At 52.1% G+C, this 19,596-nt stretch overlaps 5 protein-coding genes across 5 annotated transcripts; 2 read left to right on the forward strand and 3 right to left on the reverse strand.

Annotated features, from left to right (window-relative positions):
- Window positions 1–277: 277 nt before the first annotated feature.
- ARA1-0 (L-arabinose-responsive transcription regulator ARA1) lies at window positions 278–2,432 on the reverse strand (the record flags this gene model as incomplete). The annotated part of the gene is made up of 6 exons (XM_037326990.1): window positions 278–1,090; window positions 1,137–1,247; window positions 1,295–2,182; window positions 2,236–2,245; window positions 2,299–2,311; window positions 2,378–2,432. The coding sequence occupies 6 exons, from the start codon at window positions 2,430–2,432 to the stop codon at window positions 278–280; spliced, it is 1,890 nt and encodes a 629-aa protein (XP_037173915.1).
- Window positions 2,433–3,813: 1,381 nt separating this feature from the next.
- fsdR-2 (Fusaridione A cluster transcription factor fsdR) lies at window positions 3,814–5,900 on the reverse strand (the record flags this gene model as incomplete). The annotated part of the gene is made up of 4 exons (XM_037326991.1): window positions 3,814–4,069; window positions 4,128–4,906; window positions 4,964–5,741; window positions 5,845–5,900. 4 exons carry the CDS (start codon window positions 5,898–5,900, stop codon window positions 3,814–3,816), a joined length of 1,869 nt encoding a protein of 622 aa, XP_037173918.1.
- Window positions 5,901–7,288: 1,388 nt separating this feature from the next.
- bfr1-1 (Brefeldin A resistance protein) lies at window positions 7,289–11,958 on the forward strand (the record flags this gene model as incomplete). The annotated part of the gene is made up of 5 exons (XM_037326992.1): window positions 7,289–8,133; window positions 8,192–9,248; window positions 9,465–10,037; window positions 10,093–11,528; window positions 11,586–11,958. The coding sequence occupies 5 exons, from the start codon at window positions 7,289–7,291 to the stop codon at window positions 11,956–11,958; spliced, it is 4,284 nt and encodes a 1,427-aa protein (XP_037174415.1).
- A 679-nt stretch (window positions 11,959–12,637) lies between these two features.
- On the reverse strand, window positions 12,638–14,408 carry CGCA056_v011747 (uncharacterized protein; the record flags this gene model as incomplete). The annotated part of the gene is made up of 6 exons (XM_037326993.1): window positions 12,638–13,139; window positions 13,211–13,495; window positions 13,563–13,674; window positions 13,724–13,907; window positions 13,959–13,995; window positions 14,056–14,408. The coding sequence occupies 6 exons, from the start codon at window positions 14,406–14,408 to the stop codon at window positions 12,638–12,640; spliced, it is 1,473 nt and encodes a 490-aa protein (XP_037173913.1).
- Window positions 14,409–15,558: 1,150 nt separating this feature from the next.
- CGCA056_v011748 (uncharacterized protein) lies at window positions 15,559–15,895 on the forward strand (the record flags this gene model as incomplete). Its single annotated transcript, XM_037326994.1, has 2 exons — window positions 15,559–15,821; window positions 15,874–15,895. The coding sequence occupies 2 exons, from the start codon at window positions 15,559–15,561 to the stop codon at window positions 15,893–15,895; spliced, it is 285 nt and encodes a 94-aa protein (XP_037173756.1).
- Between the last annotated feature and the right edge of the window lie 3,701 nt (window positions 15,896–19,596).

Raw genomic sequence — 19,596 nt, forward strand, 5'->3', positions numbered from 1 at the left:
GGTTCGTTTGCTCCGCTGAGGTACGACCAAAGAACGGTTTTTTAAACTTGTCAATCAGTAGATCTGGTGCTGCAGTTCATCTTGTGGGAACAAAAACGATTGTGGTATTTTGGGTATTGATGCGCCGTATTTTCCTGATGTTCAGCAGTCCGATGTTTGCTGTGCCTCCCTCTTCCCGTCGGCCGAGAAAGCCTTGAGTAACCGCCCTTGTGTCGTGACAATAGCACACCGTGACTCAGAGAGCGCAGCTCTTCGTCGCCGCGTGTTTGGTTATTCCTCAGCCAAAGACGATGCCGATTTTCATGTCCGCAGCAACTTGCTTCCACAAGCCTGGGCAGGCCTCAGTGCCCACCTGCTCCTTGCCATAGGCCCGCATGTCCATCTTTCGCCACACTTCCTGGACAACAGCCCATGGCTTCTCTGTGTTGACTGTCCCCCTCTTAGTACCAAACGCTGTGAAAGCTTGGCGCACTAAGCCGCGGTCCCGGCTGCAGACCGCATGGCATGCAGAGAAGAACAATGGCCACAGCATGGTGAGCCCGGCTCCACCGTGAGAAACAGATGCCGCGCAATGCCACAGGGCTGCTTGTGCGTGCTTCTGCACTAGATCGTGCGATGATGGGTATTCGGAGATGGTGCTGTATAGGTAGACCAGCGCGCTCTGCCTATATGCAAGCGCTGTGCTGGTGGTCCATCTAACGTTGGCGAGTTCCGTCTCGGATGCATCTGCAGGCCCATCAACAACCCGGTTGACAAGATTAAAGCTTGGAGGTAGAGTAGGCTTCCATGACTCCAGAGCGTATTCAATGGCCTTGTAAGTGGTCTGATACTCGGTCCGAAGGACAGCAAACTTCGATGCCTGGCCTGTGGCCATGGCACTCTGAAGTTCCCGCTTCATGGTAGTCAATTCCCCCAGGCGATGCAGCGTTGGCCAAAGGTCTTCGGCCATACCCAAGACAGGGTCGACTCCGCTAAAGGTAAAAGGGGGTGGGGAGCTCCCCGGTGAGTATGCTCGATTGGCTTTAGCTGCGGCAAACATTGGGGTCGAGCCGTTGGTGAGAGCGTTGAGTACGTCGAAATATCGGAAAACCTGCAATCCATCAGTATTGGAAAGCCTAGTGATTCGTGAGACGGACCTGTTCGAAGAACTCAACACTGGTACTCTTCGGCGACGGCATGGCACTAATGATGTGCCATGCCCCCTGAAGGTGATTGCTTGTGATGATTGACAGACTTCGTTGCATAAGCTGCTACAGTCAGTGACAATTCACGTCTCAGAGGTTCGACGGCCTACCAAGTCGTACTGCAAAAGCAATACAATTGTCGCGAGCGCCTCCTCGAAGCCATCGCCTTCTTCAATGATCGCCGACAAGCCTGCGACAGCTCGCTCGTGGAAACAAGCCGATCCTTCGGTGTTTTCTAAGCCAGCGTATTCTCGATGCGCGCTGGCCAGAGCGTAGATGGCGCTTCGGACGGCAGAGCTCCTATGCGAAAGAGGGATGATGTGCTGCTCGTAAGGATTGCTGACCCCTTCTCTGAAGCCCATCATCGGCAACATGACCTTAGAGTAGTGATCTAGCAAGCCTGTGTCTTCAGGGCAGTCAGGAGCACTAGGAAAGGAAGGGGGCAACATGCTCAAAAGCGGGGAGGACGCTGTCGACCACGAGGGCTCGTTCCATGACATGTCTAGGCTTGCTGAGAAGAAGGATTCGTCAGTTGAGTGGACACTGCCATCCATGGTGGCTAGCGGGAGTTGGAAGTCGGTATCGGCCATCTTCTGGCATGATCCAATTTCCGTGATTGTCGTGAAGCCTTCTCCAAGAGTTCCGGAATCCTCGTAACCCATTTCGTACTCATACGAGCCGTCCAAGTCCTCGCCCAAAGGAAGCATCGAATCTATGGAGGCAGAAAAGCAGTTATCCGCAGATATCGGCGACATTGAAAGCACACTGGCATTGGATTGCGCGACGTCAGGCGGCGTGAGGACGCTCGTGTCGGGGCTCGTTTGGAGGTCAGTGGTAGCCGTCGGACTACTCGAGTCGTCGGAGGCGTTGGAATCTGAGAACATTGCTGACTTTGTGGACGTCCTCCTTTTTCTCTTCTTAATAGGCTCGTACACACAAGCGACACCGGCTTGCACGCATCGTAGACACTGGGGGTGTTCTTCGGAGCATTTCTTTCTCTAAGATGAGTGTTGGTCAGATGGTCAACAAGGAGGCTGCCATGGTGACGAACCTTGTCTCGGCTGTCAGTCGTCAGCAAAGACTCTCGCAAGCGGGAAGGGCCGGGGTCACTTACCAGTACTTGCATCCTGAAGGTAGGAAAACACATGTCAGACGATTTCAACACTTTGTCTTGCGAGAAGGCTCATACGAACCTGCTCTAGACCGAGTCTTGATCGGCCGGGGACGAACTGGCTGGTTGACGAGCATGCTGATGGAATACTGTCAAAAGATGCGAATGTTGGAAAGATGTTCGGCCTTCGCAGCACAAGGACTTGACGACCCTGCCCGAGCTCGACTCGCATGTGGTGGTGCTTTTCGAGAGACAGCAAGACGAGTGGCCGCTGCGGCCGACAGGAGGCACTGGTATTTCAAAGAGCCATCCTCCCGGGGACGGACTGGGTGTGCAGGGTTCCCCAACTACCCCAGTGCGTGAGGGGAAGGCATGATGGAGGGGCTGCCGTGAGGGTAGGACGATTTGGAGAAGGGGCCGAGGAGTGAATGCACCGCCGGAGACATGCCGATTCCAAGAACGGCTGCCGTCCCAAGCATTCTGGGTGTGGCGGGACCTCTGGGGACCCCAGAAAATGTCGAGCTAGAGGATGCATCGATAGATTAACCGGCCATTCAGCCTCGACTCTGGTGATCATTCGACTGGAAGTTCGTTGGCTCGATGCGCGAATGTGGAGATGATGGACCCTGCTGCTGCGACCTAGCCGCTTAGCGACTGCTGACATGCAAGGGTCGACGACGAGCCATTGACATTGCCATTCACGATGTGGCAGGTGGCGCGTGGTCCGGCCAATCGTTCGAATATACGTTGTTGATGAACAGATGAGATGTGGTCGAAATGAACGGCCTTGCCACTGATCTCGGAGAGAGCGGCCGAGGTGGAGTGATTGGCGTGGCTCTCATGTCTGGCCTGGTGCATCTTGACGATCAGGGCCGCAATGTGGTGCTGGTGGCGCCGTCCCGATTGTGATCTTTAGGGACGTGGAATCGGCTTCACCCGCAGTGGAGATGGATCTGTGCGACGGGAATCAATCGTGAAAATGCACGACCGACTGAACAAACGTAGGCCAGGATCGGGCGAGAAGAGGAGTGCGGGACTCTTTTCCGTGGTAAGGTATCGAGCGTCACCGTGAATGTTGGAGAGAGGGAGGGAAACGGAAAACGGACATCTCGCTGGTCATTGGAGGAGCGGAATTCCTCCGGTGCCATTGGTCTGTTCTCCGCTTTCCATCGTGCCTTCCTCCAAAAAATGAAAATAACGCACGGTCCAGCAGTCTCGGTTAAACCTGCTTCCCACGTGCGCTGGCACCCAACGTCGCCTGCTCTGAAGCCCAGGCCACATCTAAAGTTCTCCTTCATCTGACATGCGACACTGATCTCATCTTTTCAGGAGATGGAACTGTTCTGGAGGAATACCATATACTATTATTTTGCTTTCCGTTGCCTTTCTATATCAACGCCAGCCACCAGTGTCCAGTCATTCCGTCAAATCACTCATACAAGTCTTGACCAGTCGAACGATCCCCGGACCCGAACGCCCTGCTTGATAAAACACAGTGATCCTTTTCTCCAAAGAACATCAATTCGCCAGTTGCTCGCGCTTGGCCTTAGCGATAGCAGAAGTGCCAAGCCGGGTCAACTCCAGAACAAACTCGTCAATCATCTTGACATGAGCCACCTCGTATGCCGTCAAGCGGCGGTTTCGCATGCCTTCAATCAGCTTTGGCACTGATTGCAAAAGCTCCATGTCCTCTTCGGCCTTTGCGTTTAGAGGGTCGAGGAGTAGATTGCAGAAGATCGTTAGGATAGCGGACATGGGGTAGAAAACCACCATCCTGGTCATGTCAGCCAATGATTCGTTGTATCCTAAAGGTGCACCTTTCGGCAACTTACCAGAACGCAACCTGCTCAACACCGTGAATAGCGGCTCGCAGGAAATATAGCGTTGATCGACTCGCTTGCACGGATAGCGCAAGACTCGAGCTGACTCCCTCCAGTCCACCGCCTTCACCACTTGCCCAGCATCGACACCTGCCGCTGGCTCGGTGGATCATGGCCATCAAGTAGTGGTATTCGAAGTGGAGGATGATCTCTTCCATGCCCAACCGGCCTTTCCTGATGGTCATCGTCCCTCGAGGGAACGTCAAAGTCGGCCTGTACGACTGAGGTACTGACATTCTCCATCCCTCCAACTCATCATCCAACTCGCGAATATCTCTCAGCATTTCCGCGTCGCTCTTCTTCAGCGCCGCAACAGAATACAGCATTCGACTGATCTTCGATTTGATGATGGTCAGCTGCAGCGAATCTGGTTGCAGTGTTGACGTGATTGTCGCCTCGTCGAGGAATGATGGCGAACCACCCGTGTCGTCAGAAGCTCGTGTCCACCAATCCATTTGCGGAAGAGTCAGGTCGCAGTGCTCGTCGTCGATGCTCGGCGGTTGACCCGTTCGCAGGGAAATCTCCTTGTCAAGCTTGTACGACAGCCAGAACAGCCTTCGAAGCTGGTTCCTCACTCGCCAAGCATGGTCGTCCCCAGCCTTTGGCGACTGATGGGGGGTGCGGCTCGTCCCGGGCTCAAGATGCCCGCCAAGCATGAACAGGACTCGACATGTGGCCGAATGGAACATGGCCCCTTGTTGGAGGTGGCCGCAGAAGAGATGATACAAACTCTACGGAAGTCAAATGTCAGCAACCTTTCGGCAATTGCCTCACATCCAAAATCTTACCAGCATGAAGACGGTCTCGAGAGCCGTGATATTGGTGTCCTGAAGGATCATTGCCAGCAGACTTTGAGCTGCTCCCGCGCACGCCTCGCCATCGATCTCTGGCACCGACTTCCACTCATCTTGAAAAAGAGAGACAACGGCAAAGAATGAAAAGACACATGCTTTTGCTGTCACGACCTCGAGACTTGGTGAACCGTCAGTGGAGCTGTAAGCCAATTCGATTGTTTCCATGAACAAGGCATGGTCGATAAGGGGGAAAGATAGCCCAAAGTGAGAGGCACGAAAGAGCGCTAGGTACTCTTCGACAGTTACCCGATTAGGAAGTTCACCTCCAGTGTTGGTCTGCGGGAACCCCAGAAGGATGGGAACCGGGTGCTGGGTCTGCCACAGTGGGCCAAGAGCAAATAGAGTGTTGATGGAGGCATCTTCGCCCGTCCGGGAACGAATCCAGTCTTGCCCGTCGGCGGAGAAGAACGGGATGCCATTGTAAGAGCTGATATCGCCCATGTAGTAGCCGGCAAAGTGCATCTTACCCACCGTAGCGCCGGATGCCCGTATAGATGAGTCATAGGCTCGGACTTGGGATGCCTCCGGGGTCCCGTCGGCGGCCGGGGGGTCCGGCCCGACGGTTGACATTGGCGCCGATGATGACGATGGGGACATGGATGGGACCCGCCCCTCATCCCCAGCATCCTGGGCGCCTTGGTTCCGCCGAGCCGCCTCGAGAGCTTGTTCGATACGGTTGAGGCGTTCGACTAGGTCCTTTTCAGATCCAGCCCTGCGGACGTCGTAAATCTTTAATGCTCCGTTCGATGATTCATCGAGAGAGACAGAGATAGGGGTTGGGTGGGGGCCAGGTCCAGCCTACAGGGATAACTCACCTAGCTGTAGCCACTCGCTTCTTCACTTTGGTGGCGCGGTTGAAAGTGCATGCCATTCCATGGTGCTTGCACCAGTTGCATTGCGGCACGGCCCCGTCACATTGAATCTTGAAAGAATGAAAACAGATTAGCATGTCGTCTGAGACAGGTAAACAAATTTGAGTCCACGATAGACGGGCCGGAAGCATACCTTTCTCCTGTGACAGGAATCACACGCTCTCTTCCTCATATTGACCCTTACTCCGGAGCTTCTGATTCGTGTTAGCAGCCGCACTCCGCGGCACGCTGCTTTGGTGTCGCCAAGGACCGGATAGCTCCAGTGAGGTAATCCGTCTCGCGTGCCTCGCGTTCGGTAGGGAATCCGGTTTGCCAGTCGTCCGCCTTTCTTTCTCTCTGCTCGCACCACGAGTAATCAAGAACACGCCTGTTTACGGCAGTCATTCCCCCCTTCGGTAGATGTATGGAAACGGCCCGCTGACTCAGCGGCATCTGACCGCTGTTGACTAAGCGGCAAACGTCAAAAGTGGAGCGTTCTCCTCCGCGCCCCGTGCTTTAATTGGTCCTCACGGGGAAACCTTAACGCAAAACTTCAGGCATGCTCCACCGTCATCTCCAAACTCTGCGCCCGTGCCCGGTGCTCCGAGACACGCCGCCCCGACTCGTTCGGCACCAACAACCCCCCCCCGAAACAACACCAAGCCCTACGAACCCTCCCAAAGATGTCCAACTCGCCGCTGAGTAAGCGGCGTCCTCGCTGCTTTGGGACGGTAGACCGAGTCTAAATGGTGAGCCTCACTGCGGCTCCCGGGTCTTTTCAAGGGATCTGCCTGGGTCTGGCCCAGGGCATCCCGTCGCCTCGGGCAGGGAACCAACCCCGAGCGCCCAGCTGCCACGCCGTCGCATGCAGGGTTCATCCAACCAGATTCCCATGTTTGGTCTCTGGAAGCAAGTGGGATGAAGGGAAAAACAATTATTCAGCGGACCCAGGGCCCTGGGCCACGGTCCCGAAACATTTTTTCTCACCTTCGGACAACAATGGCGTCGTGCAGCGTGCTTGGGGGCGCCTGGAGAGTAAGCTTTCGGACGAAATTTTGTCATCGAAGACACGGGATGACGGGTCACCTTGTTGCCATGGCGTGCCCTCCTTTATCACAATCACTCCGCTTGCCCCGATTTGGACCCGTTATTCCTCCATGCTAGGTGTGCTTGCTTGTTGCACAGAGATCTCTGGTAGCTTCTGATCGGGTCGTAATCTCTGCCCATGTGGCCGAAGTCCATCCATCGGCGGGCCGGCCGGACTTTAGGGGTAACAGAAAATGACGAAAATGACTAGAGATAACAAATAGAAGACCTCCCACACACCCAAGGATGTTCCCATGCTTTTGACTTGCTTCTTTGCTACCAAGCGTGCTCTCGACTCAAGTCCTTCGAGATAGTGTGCACGATGAACTTCACGTCCGAGAAACAAGAAGTCGGCTCATCGTACTCCCGCGAAGGCAACATGGAGTCCGACGGCACACTCAACAACGGTTCCAACTACGAGCAGTCGCTCGAGCTCGCCCAACTCCCTGACGACGATACTACCTGGCATCTGAAGCACAAGGTCGAGGCCGTCAGGCAGAGAGATGAACGTTCTGGTTTCCCTGCGAGAGAGCTGGGTGTGACATGGCAGAACCTCACGGTGCAGGCTGTCAGCGCCGACGCGTCGATCCACGAAAACGTCCTATCACAGTTCAACATTCCCAAGCTCGTCAAGGAGTCCCGCCATAAGCCGCCCCTGAAGACGATTCTCGACAACTCCCATGGCTGCGTCAAGCCTGGAGAGATGCTTTTGGTTCTCGGAAGACCTGGATCCGGATGCACGACACTACTCAACATTCTCGCCAACCACCGCCGCGGATACTCTTCAGTCACCGGCGATGTCCACTACGGTTCAATGTCTCACAAGGAGGCGGAGAGGTATCGTGGCCAGATCGTCATGAACACTGAGGAGGAGTTGTTCTTTCCTACCCTTACCGTCGGCCAGACTATGGACTTCGCCACCCGCCTCAAGATTCCCTTCAACCTTCCGGAGGGTGTATCATCCAACGAGGAGCTGAGAGCGGAGAACAGAGATTTCTTGTTGGAGTCGATGGGTATCCAGCACACCTTCGACACCAAGGTCGGCAACGAGTTTGTCCGTGGTGTTTCTGGTGGCGAGAGGAAACGTGTTTCTATTATCGAGACGATGGCGACGAGAGGTTCAGTGTTCTGCTGGGATAACAGTACCAGAGGACTGGACGCCAGCACGTAAGTTACTCCCTCATCTGATGCTGTGGATGGAGGAGTGGGACTAATATCATTACAGTGCCCTGGAATACACCAAAGCAGTCCGTGCCATGACCGATGTCCTTGGTCTCGCCTCTATCGTCACCCTCTACCAAGCCGGTAACGGTATCTACAACCTCTTCGACAAGGTCCTCGTCCTCGACAACGGCAAGGAGATGTACTACGGTCCCATGAAGGAGGCCCGTCCCTTCATGGAAAATCTCGGTTTCATCTGCTCCGACGGCGCAAACGTCGCTGATTTCCTCACTGGTGTCACCGTTCCCACGGAGAGAGCCATCCGTCCCGGCTTCGAGAAGACCTTCCCCCGCACCGCCACCGCCCTCCGAGCAGAGTACGAAAAGTCGGATATCTACCCCCGCATGATCGCCGAATACAATTTCCCCACAACAGAAGCAGCCAAGGAGAAGACCAAGTTGTTCGAGCAAGGCGTTGCAAACGAGAAGCACAAGCAGCTTCCCGCCAACAGTGCCCTCACGACAAGTTTCATGACTCAGGTTGGGGCTTGTATTCAACGCCAGTACCAGATCATCTGGGGTGACAAGGCCACCTTCATCATCACTCAGGTGTCTACCTTGGTCCAAGCTCTTATCGCCGGTTCTCTCTTCTACAACGCTCCCAACAACTCTGGTGGTCTGTTCTCAAAGGGTGGTGCACTGTTCTTCGCCCTCTTGTTCAACAGCTTGCTGTCGATGTCCGAAGTTACCAACTCTTTCACCGGTCGGCCTGTGCTTATCAAGCACAAGTCCTTCGCCTACTACCATCCCGCCGCCTTCTGTATCGCCCAGGTCGCGGCCGATATCCCGGTCCTCATCTTCCAAGTCTCGGTCTTCTCTGTGGTTCTATACTTCATGGTCGGCCTCAAACTGACCGCCTCTGCTTTCTTCACATTCTGGGCTGTCGTTTTCGCAACCACTATGTGTATGACTGCAATGTTCCGTTCCATCGGTGCCAGTTTCTCGACATTCGACGGCGCTTCGAAGGCATCCGGCTTCATCGTTTCCGCGACGATTATGTACTGCGGTTACATGATTCAAAAGGGCCAAATGCACGATTGGTTCGTTTGGCTGTTCTGGATTGTGAGTGACTTTCTGGGATTTATTTGATCCGTGGTTGTTTTATGATTGATTTTCAATCATTCTGGTGATATTCCGGCGATGCTCCGGACATCCCGGACATCGGCGCCGGGGTGTGGGTCTCCGCACTCCGGACCGACTGGCCTGTGCACACGCACCTCCCCGAAGCACCACGTGAAGTATTTTGCTCCCGATCATTTGCTGACTATTTACTTGCAGAATCCCTTAGCATACGCCTTCGACTCTCTCATGTCGACCGAGTTCTATGGCCAGCTTCTTCCTTGCGTCGGCAACAACCTTGTCCCGAACGGGCCCGGCTACACTGACCCCAACCACCAATCCTGCGCTGGAGTTCCCGGTGCCACTCAAGGCCAGACCTCCTTTATGGGTGATCAGTACCTATCAGCCCTCTCTTACTCTCACAGCCATGTCTGGCGCAACTTCGGCATTGTCTGGGCCTGGTGGGTGCTTTTTATCGCTCTGACGGTCATCTTCACGTCGCGCTGGCGTTCCGCCGCCGAGGGTGGTGCTTCTCTCCTGATTCCTCGTGAGAACGCCAAGGTCACCGCAGCTCTGAAGAATGACGAAGAAGCTCAAACCACCGAGGATGCTTCGGGCAACAAGAGCGACAACGAGAAGCGTGATGCCAGCGGCAACACCAGTGGAGACGAGACCGACCAGAACCTCGTTCGCAACACCTCCATCTTTACTTGGAAGAACCTGACCTACACTGTCAAGACTCCCTCCGGAGACCGCAAGCTCCTGGATAACGTTCAAGGATATGTCAAGCCTGTAAGTCTTCATAGTGCCTAATGTTTAATAACGATTTGCTGACTCTCCTCTGCAGGGTATGCTGGGAGCTTTGATGGGTTCATCTGGTGCTGGAAAGACCACCCTCCTTGACGTCCTGGCCCAGCGCAAGACGGAAGGTACCATCCACGGATCCATCATGGTTGACGGTCGCCCTCTTCCTGTTTCGTTCCAACGTTCCGCTGGATACTGCGAGCAGCTTGACGTTCACGAGCCCTATGCCACCGTCAGAGAGGCGCTCGAGTTCTCAGCCCTCCTCAGACAGAGCCGTGATACATCTCGCGAGGAGAAAATCGCCTACGTCGACACTATCATTGATCTTCTGGAACTTCACGACCTGGCCGACACCCTCATTGGAAAGGTTGGCAACGGCTTGTCCGTCGAGCAGCGCAAGCGTGTCACGATCGGTGTCGAACTCGTCTCCAAGCCCAGTATCTTGATCTTCCTCGATGAGCCTACCTCAGGTCTCGATGGACAGTCCGCCTACAACACCGTTCGCTTCCTTCGCAAGCTTGCGAATGCAGGCCAGGCCGTTCTCGTCACGATCCATCAGCCTTCTGCCCAGCTCTTCTCCCAGTTCGACACCCTGCTCCTTCTCGCCAAGGGCGGCAAGACTGTCTACTTCGGCGACATTGGCGACAATGCGAAGACTATCCGCTCCTACTTTGGTCGATACGGTGCCCCCTGCCCCGAGGAGGCCAACCCTGCTGAGCACATGATCGACGTCGTCTCTGGCCACCTGTCCAAGGGCAAGGACTGGAACGAGGTTTGGCTGTCTTCTCCTGAGCATGAGGCCGTTGTCAAGGAACTCGACCACATGATCCAAGACGCCGCCTCGAAGCCTCCTGGCACCGTCGACGATGGTCACGAGTTTGCTCTCTCTCTCTGGGACCAGACCAAGATTGTCACCCATCGCATGAACGTGTCCCTCTACCGCAACATCGACTACGTCAATAACAAGTTCGCTCTTCACATCTTCTCTGCCCTCTTCAACGGTTTCTCCTTCTGGATGATTGGTGACTCCGTTGGCGACCTCCAGATGCGTCTCTTCACGATCTTCAACTTCATCTTCGTGGCGCCTGGTGTATTGGCTCAAGTTCAACCTCTCTTCATCGACCGCCGCGACATCTTCGAGACTCGCGAGAAGAAGTCCAAGATGTACTCCTGGATTGCCTTCGTCACTGGACTCATCGTCTCTGAGATCCCGTACCTCATCATCTGCGCCGTGCTCTACTACGTCTGCTGGTACTACACTGTTGGATTCCCGTCTGAGTCTTCCCGCGCCGGATCCACCTTCTTCGTCATGCTCATGTACGAGTTTGTGTACACGGGTATCGGTCAGTTCATCGCCGCCTACGCACCCAACGCCGTCTTTGCCTCTCTGGTCAACCCGCTGCTCATCGGAATCCTGGTTTCCTTCTGCGGTGTTCTCGTACCATACGATCAACTTCAGAGTTTCTGGAAGTACTGGATGTAAGTAATCTCCTTTTTATCACTTGTTTCTTGACATTTCGCTAATCACTTGCATAGGTACTGGATCAACCCCTTCAACTACCTCATGGGCAGCATGCTTGTTTTCGACATCTGGGGAACGGAAGTCACCTGCAAGGAAAGGGAGTTCGCCCTCTTCGATCCTCCCAACGGCACCACTTGCGCCAACTACCTGGCCGATTACATGATGGGCATGGGCTCCTCCAGCAACCTCATCAACCCCGATGCCACTTCCGGATGCAAGGTCTGCCAGTACCGTGACGGCAGCGACTACCTGCAGACCGTGAACCTCAAGGAGTACTACTATGGCTGGCGCGATGCTGCCATCGTCGTCATCTTCGCCATCAGCTCTTACGCCTTGGTCTACCTCCTCATGAAGCTCCGTACCAAGACCTCCAAGAAGGCGGAGTGAGCAATGCTCATTCTACTTCGACTCATCTCTCTTACCTCATCACTCTGATACCACACGCGCACTATTGCAGCATCTTAGATTGTACCACCTTCACGGGTAGATCTCGGGATAGCATTTGGGTGGACTCGTTTCTTTCTTGCTGTTTCTTTCTTGCATTAAAGCGGAACTATTCTCATAACGGGCTGTAGATTTCATGGGGGGATTCAATGTTTACTACATAATAGATGTCTAGGGTACATAGATTGGAATGACATCATGATGTCCAACGTCTGATACCCCGTTCGATGTTGGTGACGCCTTTCCTCAATGATTCGGACGAAGAGAGCAATGGCATAATCCACTCTCAACCCTTGTTGAGTTATGCGTTGAATAGTACCCTTTCATCAATACTCTCCTTACTTGTCCGGGATTAGATATCGGCAAGGAAAGCCTGAGGCATGCTGTCTAGCTATTTAGCGATGAAATCATTGACTTGTACCCCATCACGGCCGTCGTCTCTAGTTAGCGGACCGCAATCCAACAACATCTACCACAGCGTCCATCCATTCCTTTTTCAGCTATTTAGCGGCAAGCAAAGCCTCACACAACGGCACATCACAGAATGACCTTGAATGAGCATTAAGGTTTGTCATTATTTCTTGAGGCCACTTGTGCTGTAGAATGGCTCATCCGCTGCCTTTTACTGAGGATAGGTCTTCTCAACAACAACGCCACATGGGTAATAGTTCTTGCCCTCTATACTTCCAGCAACATTCATCAGTGTGTTCCAAATGCTCGTGCAGACAGGAAGTGTAAAAAAGCCAGGAGTCCGCACGCCTCCCGAAAGCATGAGCTCGTCCACAGGTCCACTGTTGGTATCCAAGGACATGTTGTAGCCGTTGCGGTTGCCGTTTGCTAAATAACCGCCATAGGAACTGATCACGATGTCGTCCAGCGTGATGCCACCCCAGCTCTTTCCATCCAAAATGTCATGAGTACCGCCAGCCAGAAGCTGGAAAGGTGGATCAGAGTCGGGAAGACCCGGGGTATCGGCCTGTACATCAACGTCTGGGTATTTTCCAATGGTCAGGACGTAAAATTGGTTTCCGTTCCAGCAGACGCCTGCCTTCTTGTGCGTGTCTTCGTCCATGTATGGGTCTAGTGTCTTCGGCATCGTATCTGAGCACACATCTCCCGTCTTGCTGTTGGGTCGTGTAAGATTGAGGAATATCAGAAGGTGCTCGATGCTAGAGCTTGGGAAGTTTTGACTTACAGCACAAAAGGGGTGAACCCAGCCGGTGCCACTGACCAAGCAATGGGAATCATTTGACCGAACAAGATCGTCTGGACGGTATTCTTCATTTCTGAGAGATTGATGTCGTCGGGGACCATGTTCATCATGCCATCGCGAATCAGTCCTTGGAGCATGCTGTTTGTGGTGCTGTTCGACCCCGAAAACACCTCTGACAAGTAGGCATCCTGAGTCTTTTTCCATACGTCGAAAAGGGTGCCCATTGCAGAGGTCAAGTCATTCTGGACGCTCTCAGAGTCTTTCGCGCTATCAATGGAGTGCGTTAGCCTCTTCTCTGGGAGCGTGTTGGCAAGTCCCATGTTAAATCGCTTACGCTTTGGTAGTATCCTTGGCTAGGGCGAATGAGGAACTGATGGCGCTATTGAAGGTATCCTTGGCGAAGCTTCTGTAAGCGCTCGTGGCGAAGATGGCGGCGTCATGGATAACTGCTCAAATCAGCAAAGGCTTTCAATTGTGAGAGTAAAACAGACTGACCAATGTTCCAAAGCCCCGCTGAAGATATGCCAATGCCAAATGCCAGAACATCAAGAAAAATCTTGACTATAGTTGACTCATCCTTAGCCTTCAACTTTGGGGCAAAGGCTCCAGTGAAGTCTCCCATCACGGCGGAAATACTGAGTTGGGCATCCTGTAGCGCCTCGTGATACTTTTGATAGATCTTATCACCTGTCAGTGGTTAAGCCAGATTGGACTTTAAGTCGCGTCTTACATCGTGCAACTTCGCGAAAGAATTCAGAACGAGAAATCTACATAAGAAGTCAGCCATGACAGTTTGTGAATATGAAAGAGTCGGGGATATGACATACCCTGCTGGCGTCTTGGTGTCGGCGCACTGGACTGTCGTTGAGCAAGGCGTGTTGACGGGATCTTGGCAGTCCCATCCTTCAGGGCCGCCGTAGAAGTCGCTGATAAAGGCTGGAAATTTGAGCTGGACTTGGCCATCTCCAGGTGTATAATTATGCCACGCAGCAACGGCTGCATCCCAAGATGTGTTGGCGTCGGCAGCTTGCCAGCGTATATTAGACGCAACTTTGGCGTCTGTGATGTTCGTATCGGTGCACTTGACCTCTTCCCAGTTTGGTGTGTTTTGACGAATCCAAAGTGTGGTTGGAGAGGCACTGGCCGTGACAGCCAGGAGAAGGAGCGCTGCATTAACCATCATTGTAACAAGGTAGAGACTGGCTGGGAAAGAACGAAGATACAAAGCAACGAACGACGGGTATCACGCGAACGACTGGGAAAGGAATCATGAGCGATCGCCGAATCTTGCAGACGCGAACCGCGGTGCTGGTGCCAGCCTATTAACATCGTCGACAACTTGCCATCTTCAACGCCCTACCACAGGGCCACGGTACGGGCCGGTGACACTGAGTCGCATCACAAGTCGCACGATTTGCTCAGCGACGAAGAATTCGACCACATGTGTGCTACAATAGCTGTCATTGGTGCCGGTTCAGCCGTGCCCACCGTAGATCTATGGAGTTCACGGTTCATCGGAACTGTCACAAATTTCATGCACATTGGGGGCTTTAATTGCCTATCCTCTTGTGTGGGTCGGCGGTACTATATAATGAAGTTAATATGAGGGTGCTCCTGGCACTGCAAAACTGAAAAAGCGCACACAGCCTTCAGACCGAGTCAGTATCAAGGAGCAACGTGGTGAAAATTCCACCCACGTGGTCATTCTTACTGGCCAAGGCGGAAACATGCTCGATTTGCAAATGTTCCTTCATTTTCTCAGCTTTTGACAAGTTTAGAAGTTCGACATGACGAAAAGCAATCGTGCCATCCCTCAGTTTCTTGAATGGCTGAAGGAGGTCCGAAGCGAGTCGTGCTCCGTATTTGTATTAGTGATGGCTTCGGGAAACGTGGGATGAAATCTCAAGCCAGGATTCCCTTAAGGTATTGCAAATTTCCCCGAAATTCTTTTAAGAGTTCAGTTGATTGCATGATCAGAGCTCATCGCACTGGCCAAGGGAACCCAACACGTCTTGTTTTTCACACCTTCGAAACACCCTGGGATACCGAGCATAGAGAAAAGCCAAAACTCGGCCAATACCGACTTCTTTCACACCATGAGTTCAAGCTCAATGTCAATGTCTTTCAAGCTGTAAGTGTTTCTCTTGCAACTAGTCTTGGCGTTGTACAGGAATTGACCGAGATGCAGCCTTAGCCTTCTCCTGCTGGTTTTCTTCCAGTGCCGATCAATTTTGGCGTCAGGATGCACACAAGTACACTGCCAAGTGACGGTCTGCGCCGCAAACGCCGACGAAGCATACAATGAAGCGAGTCTTGGCTTGGTAGCTATTATGGGGCCGGATTGTGCGAGCTGGCAACCCGGCTCGCCGACGAACGCGGGCCAGGGCGCTTGCGCAGCCGGCCTCTCGACCTTTACCGGCAACTTCGACATCTGGCGCGCCTGGACAGCGCACGGCGACGACTACTCGGCGACATTTGCTCAATGGGGCAATTTCATAGGCGCAACTTGTACGGGAGGCAAGACTGTCAAGTGTGATCCCAAGTCGGGCCAGTACCCCGACCCGACGAACGGGAGGTGTCAAACGCAGCAATGGTTAGTACCGTGGACTCTCGAACGCTTTTTGTTCGTCACTAACTTCTCGCAGTGTTCTTGACAAGTCGTGCTGAGACGTTTGAGATGACCAGAAACAGCTTGGTCTTGCATTTGTTCGGCGTTAAAGGTTTTGAGGATTTGAAGCGTTGATTACATGAGCCGGAAGATTACAATCAGCGAAGCGTTGCATCAAGATGAAGAATTTGAAATAGGATTTGGACAGCTGGGCCTGTATCATCCTGTGAAGAAGAAGGATTACATTCGAGTAAAGAGCCAAGCGAGCCCCTGGTGTTCAGGCAGACTTTCGAAGCTCCCGAAGCTGGCGAAGTTAATATCATACTATTTTGATAATCCACATACATTGATCCTTCCGACCCGCATGTTTCTGCCATTACTGGCATAATGTCTCTCGAGCTCTTCAGATATCTTCCAATTTCGAGGTTCTGATGAAGTAGTCTTTTTATGGCAACGTGACCGTTCCAGACTCCTAGCCGTAGGTATGGATTCACATAAGTAGCGGATTTACTTGCCAAGGTCTTTCAGGTTTTCACTTCGGCGAATAAGTTATGCTGGTGTATCACTGATTCAAATCAGACCAAACACTATGGACACTGAAACCGTCAGCGAAGCTCTCGGAGCGAAAGTCCGAGGGTCGGGGCTCTTACCGCCGCTGCTATCCGCGCCTGCCTCACGCGCTTTCCTGCCCTTCTCTCGTTACGCTAACCAACAGCCGACAGGTTTTCGAGCGTATAGACGTGCACGGAACCGAGCTTAGGATCTGTCTCCCAGAGAGTAAACGGATCTCGCTCCAGCTTCGGTGCAAGCGCCTGCACGACAGAAGCTCGCTCCGGAAACCCTTCGCGGTACAACCCGAGAATAACTCCTATTACGCACTGATATGTGATAATTTAGATTGATAGGACTGCTCCCATGAGTAGGAACGTCGGCATCGATGGGCTAAATGGTGGACTACCTTGCGAGGTTCTACAAAATCGTGATTAACCACTGCGTTATTTCTTTGGTTCAAAGCTGACACGTCCATTTGGCCTCAGTCTTCATTTAACTAGGCTATGACGAGGAAGTATTCCATAGCCATGATGCCATCATATCTGTCTTGTTTCTTCTGATTTAGTGAGACAAGCTTTGTACAGTTTTTCGAGAAATCTCTATCTCTGAATTTGGCAACGGCTGCATATTCTGACTTGTAATAGACAAGCTGGAATACTGAGCAGCAGACTAGTATTCCGCAAGCCCAGTAGCCATGTCGACTACGGGAACAGTCTTGGCGTAATTGACTGGATATGATACGTGATCATCGGGATTATCAATGTGACAAAATTGCGGTATCCTGAGTTGTTATACTCTGAGCAGGGCTTGAAATCATGGCAAAAGCAAGAATTGAGTCCCGATTGTTTCTGTATATCAACAGATTCTGTATATCAACAGACATGCCGCTGGAATATGACGGAAGGCCTTTTGAGACCATTATGAGAGGAGTGAAAAGACCAGCAAATATCGCGACACAGGCAACATGAACAGCAACGGAGACTATCAGAGCAACAAATCAGGACAGATACCAAAGAACAATAGAGATAAAACGTACGATCGAACTGAAAGATGGAGTTAACATAGTATTCCGCCTGCCAACCTAGAATCTGGTTGGCTAGTGGAGCTCTAGTCTGGGAAGATATTTGGGGACAGTCGCGTCAGCAGTCAAGTTGACACTAATAGAAGACCACGAGTGTCAATACCTCATATAGAGAACATGAAAGCTCAACAAGGAGCCTCTGATATCACTCAAAGGAGGCATATAGATCATGTGACAGATACTTCAATGTTTCACTCTTACATTCACATGTTGTGGAAATATGGTTCAGACAGGCATGAATGATCTTTCAGCTCACATAGTCCTACATCTAACCCTTGATATCCTCGAATAGTCTGTACAAATAAACACAAGAATTGGAATGGCTGAAAATACCCTTTTAATCCCGGCTTGCCAGGAAGCACAGTATTTGTTTGCAAGCCAACGTTTTCCCAGTCGATCACAAGCATGAAGAGCCGCTATTGCAAGCTTTCAGGCACTCAGCTTTGAACTCATTGTCACCAAGGCCTTCGAAAACGAGGAACTGCGTGTTATCGCTGAAGATTGAAAAGCACCTCTGGATTGTCATTCGTTAGACTTGTCCATCCAAACCGTTGGGCTATCTCGACTCACCCCGTCCTTGGGTTGGGAAGTTGGCAGCCCAACAGCGTTTGTCGGAATGTTAAAGAACTTCTGGCCTGATGCATAACCGTTACACGCTCTTGAAGTACACAGATCATCTCCGTCGCACTTGCAGCTGGCATGAGTGTCGGCCATTGCCCTAGTCATAGTCAGCAGGATGTGTGACATTAAGATGAAGAAACACTCACGCCAAAGGCAGAATTACAGAGGTAAGGAGCGTCAAGAGCTGCATGTTTTGTAATAAAGAAAGAATGATTCGTGATACTAAGACGATGAATGATGGAAGGGCTAGGGACACTCATAAGACAATTCAGCAAGGCCACAAGATATATAGCCCGGGAAAGATTTGAGAAGGCCGATTTTATAATGAACAGTTTGAAATCGGTATGGCGAACGGTCGGACTCCGAGCAGGCTTGAGATAAGTGATTCAAGTTCTAAGTCATTCGCATGATGGCAGGCACTCCATCATCCCGTCGGCTACTAATCAACGGCGGTGGCCTGGTCTAATGGAAAATGGCCAATCAAACAGCACATTGATCATTGGGATCCAATCGCGAGTCGAATAGAAACGTTGTACCCACACGTCTGATTCGAGATGCACGTATGCTGGATTAGATCCGACGGGATACTTTGTCTGAATCTCCTGAGACGAGTTCTTTTTTGGCGGGGATATGAGAACACAGTCCCATTCTTGTGTCCGGCCCTCAACGCAGGACATTCTCGGAAATATTAAGCATTTTACATACTTCGCAATGTTGCACTGAGATGTGTGAGTACTTGAAGCCCAAATGGGGTGTGCTTCTTGCTCCAAGCAGTAGACATGCAGAACAAGTTTTCTTAGCAACCGTTGAGCAGTACAAGTTGCGACGACAATCTGGACCACCGAAAACGTACTGTGGAAGGGTGCATCTTGCGCCATCCATTTTGATGTCGTCTATCCTATGGAGATGCGCATGTATCATCAACAACCGTCAGCCATGTCATCCAGCAAGCACTTACTCAGGGCCATGACATGTGTAATCTCGCCCTGTGTTAACATAGGAACCTTATGAGTCTCGAATTGTGCGATATGTCTCATCTGCCACTTCGAGAACTAGAGGAACCTTTCTCTCCAAATATTCAAGCCAGATCTTAGCTAATAGTAATACAAACCACTCAACTCTGATCCTTCACATAGTAAATAACTCGGAAGGGCAACGTTTACACCGGCGATGGCAACGTGACAATGGCTATCTCCCGATTCATTGTTCATATATATATCCTTACATTCTCAGGCATGACTGATATCTGAGCTCAGCTAGGCCGTTTGCAGGTTCGGTAGGACTTAAGCAATTCTGTATTAAAAGGGATGTGTGCACCTAGGAAAAGTCGTGCTGGCATCGAACGAACAGGTAAATCCTGCAGGGATGAGAATAGACGGGACTTCTAGATCGGCCCAGGGTTTGCCTGCTTCTCATGTGAAGGTCGCCACCATTTGGGCTGCGCCTGAGTCAATTGCATCCCGTGGACGCCGAGTCAGTCATATTATTCCCCTGTCAGCTTTAGAT

The sequence above is a fragment of the Colletotrichum aenigma genome (genome assembly GCF_013390185.1).
Source record: "Colletotrichum aenigma strain Cg56 chromosome Unknown KSG_Cg56_contig08, whole genome shotgun sequence".
Taxonomy (NCBI): domain Eukaryota; kingdom Fungi; phylum Ascomycota; class Sordariomycetes; order Glomerellales; family Glomerellaceae; genus Colletotrichum; species Colletotrichum aenigma.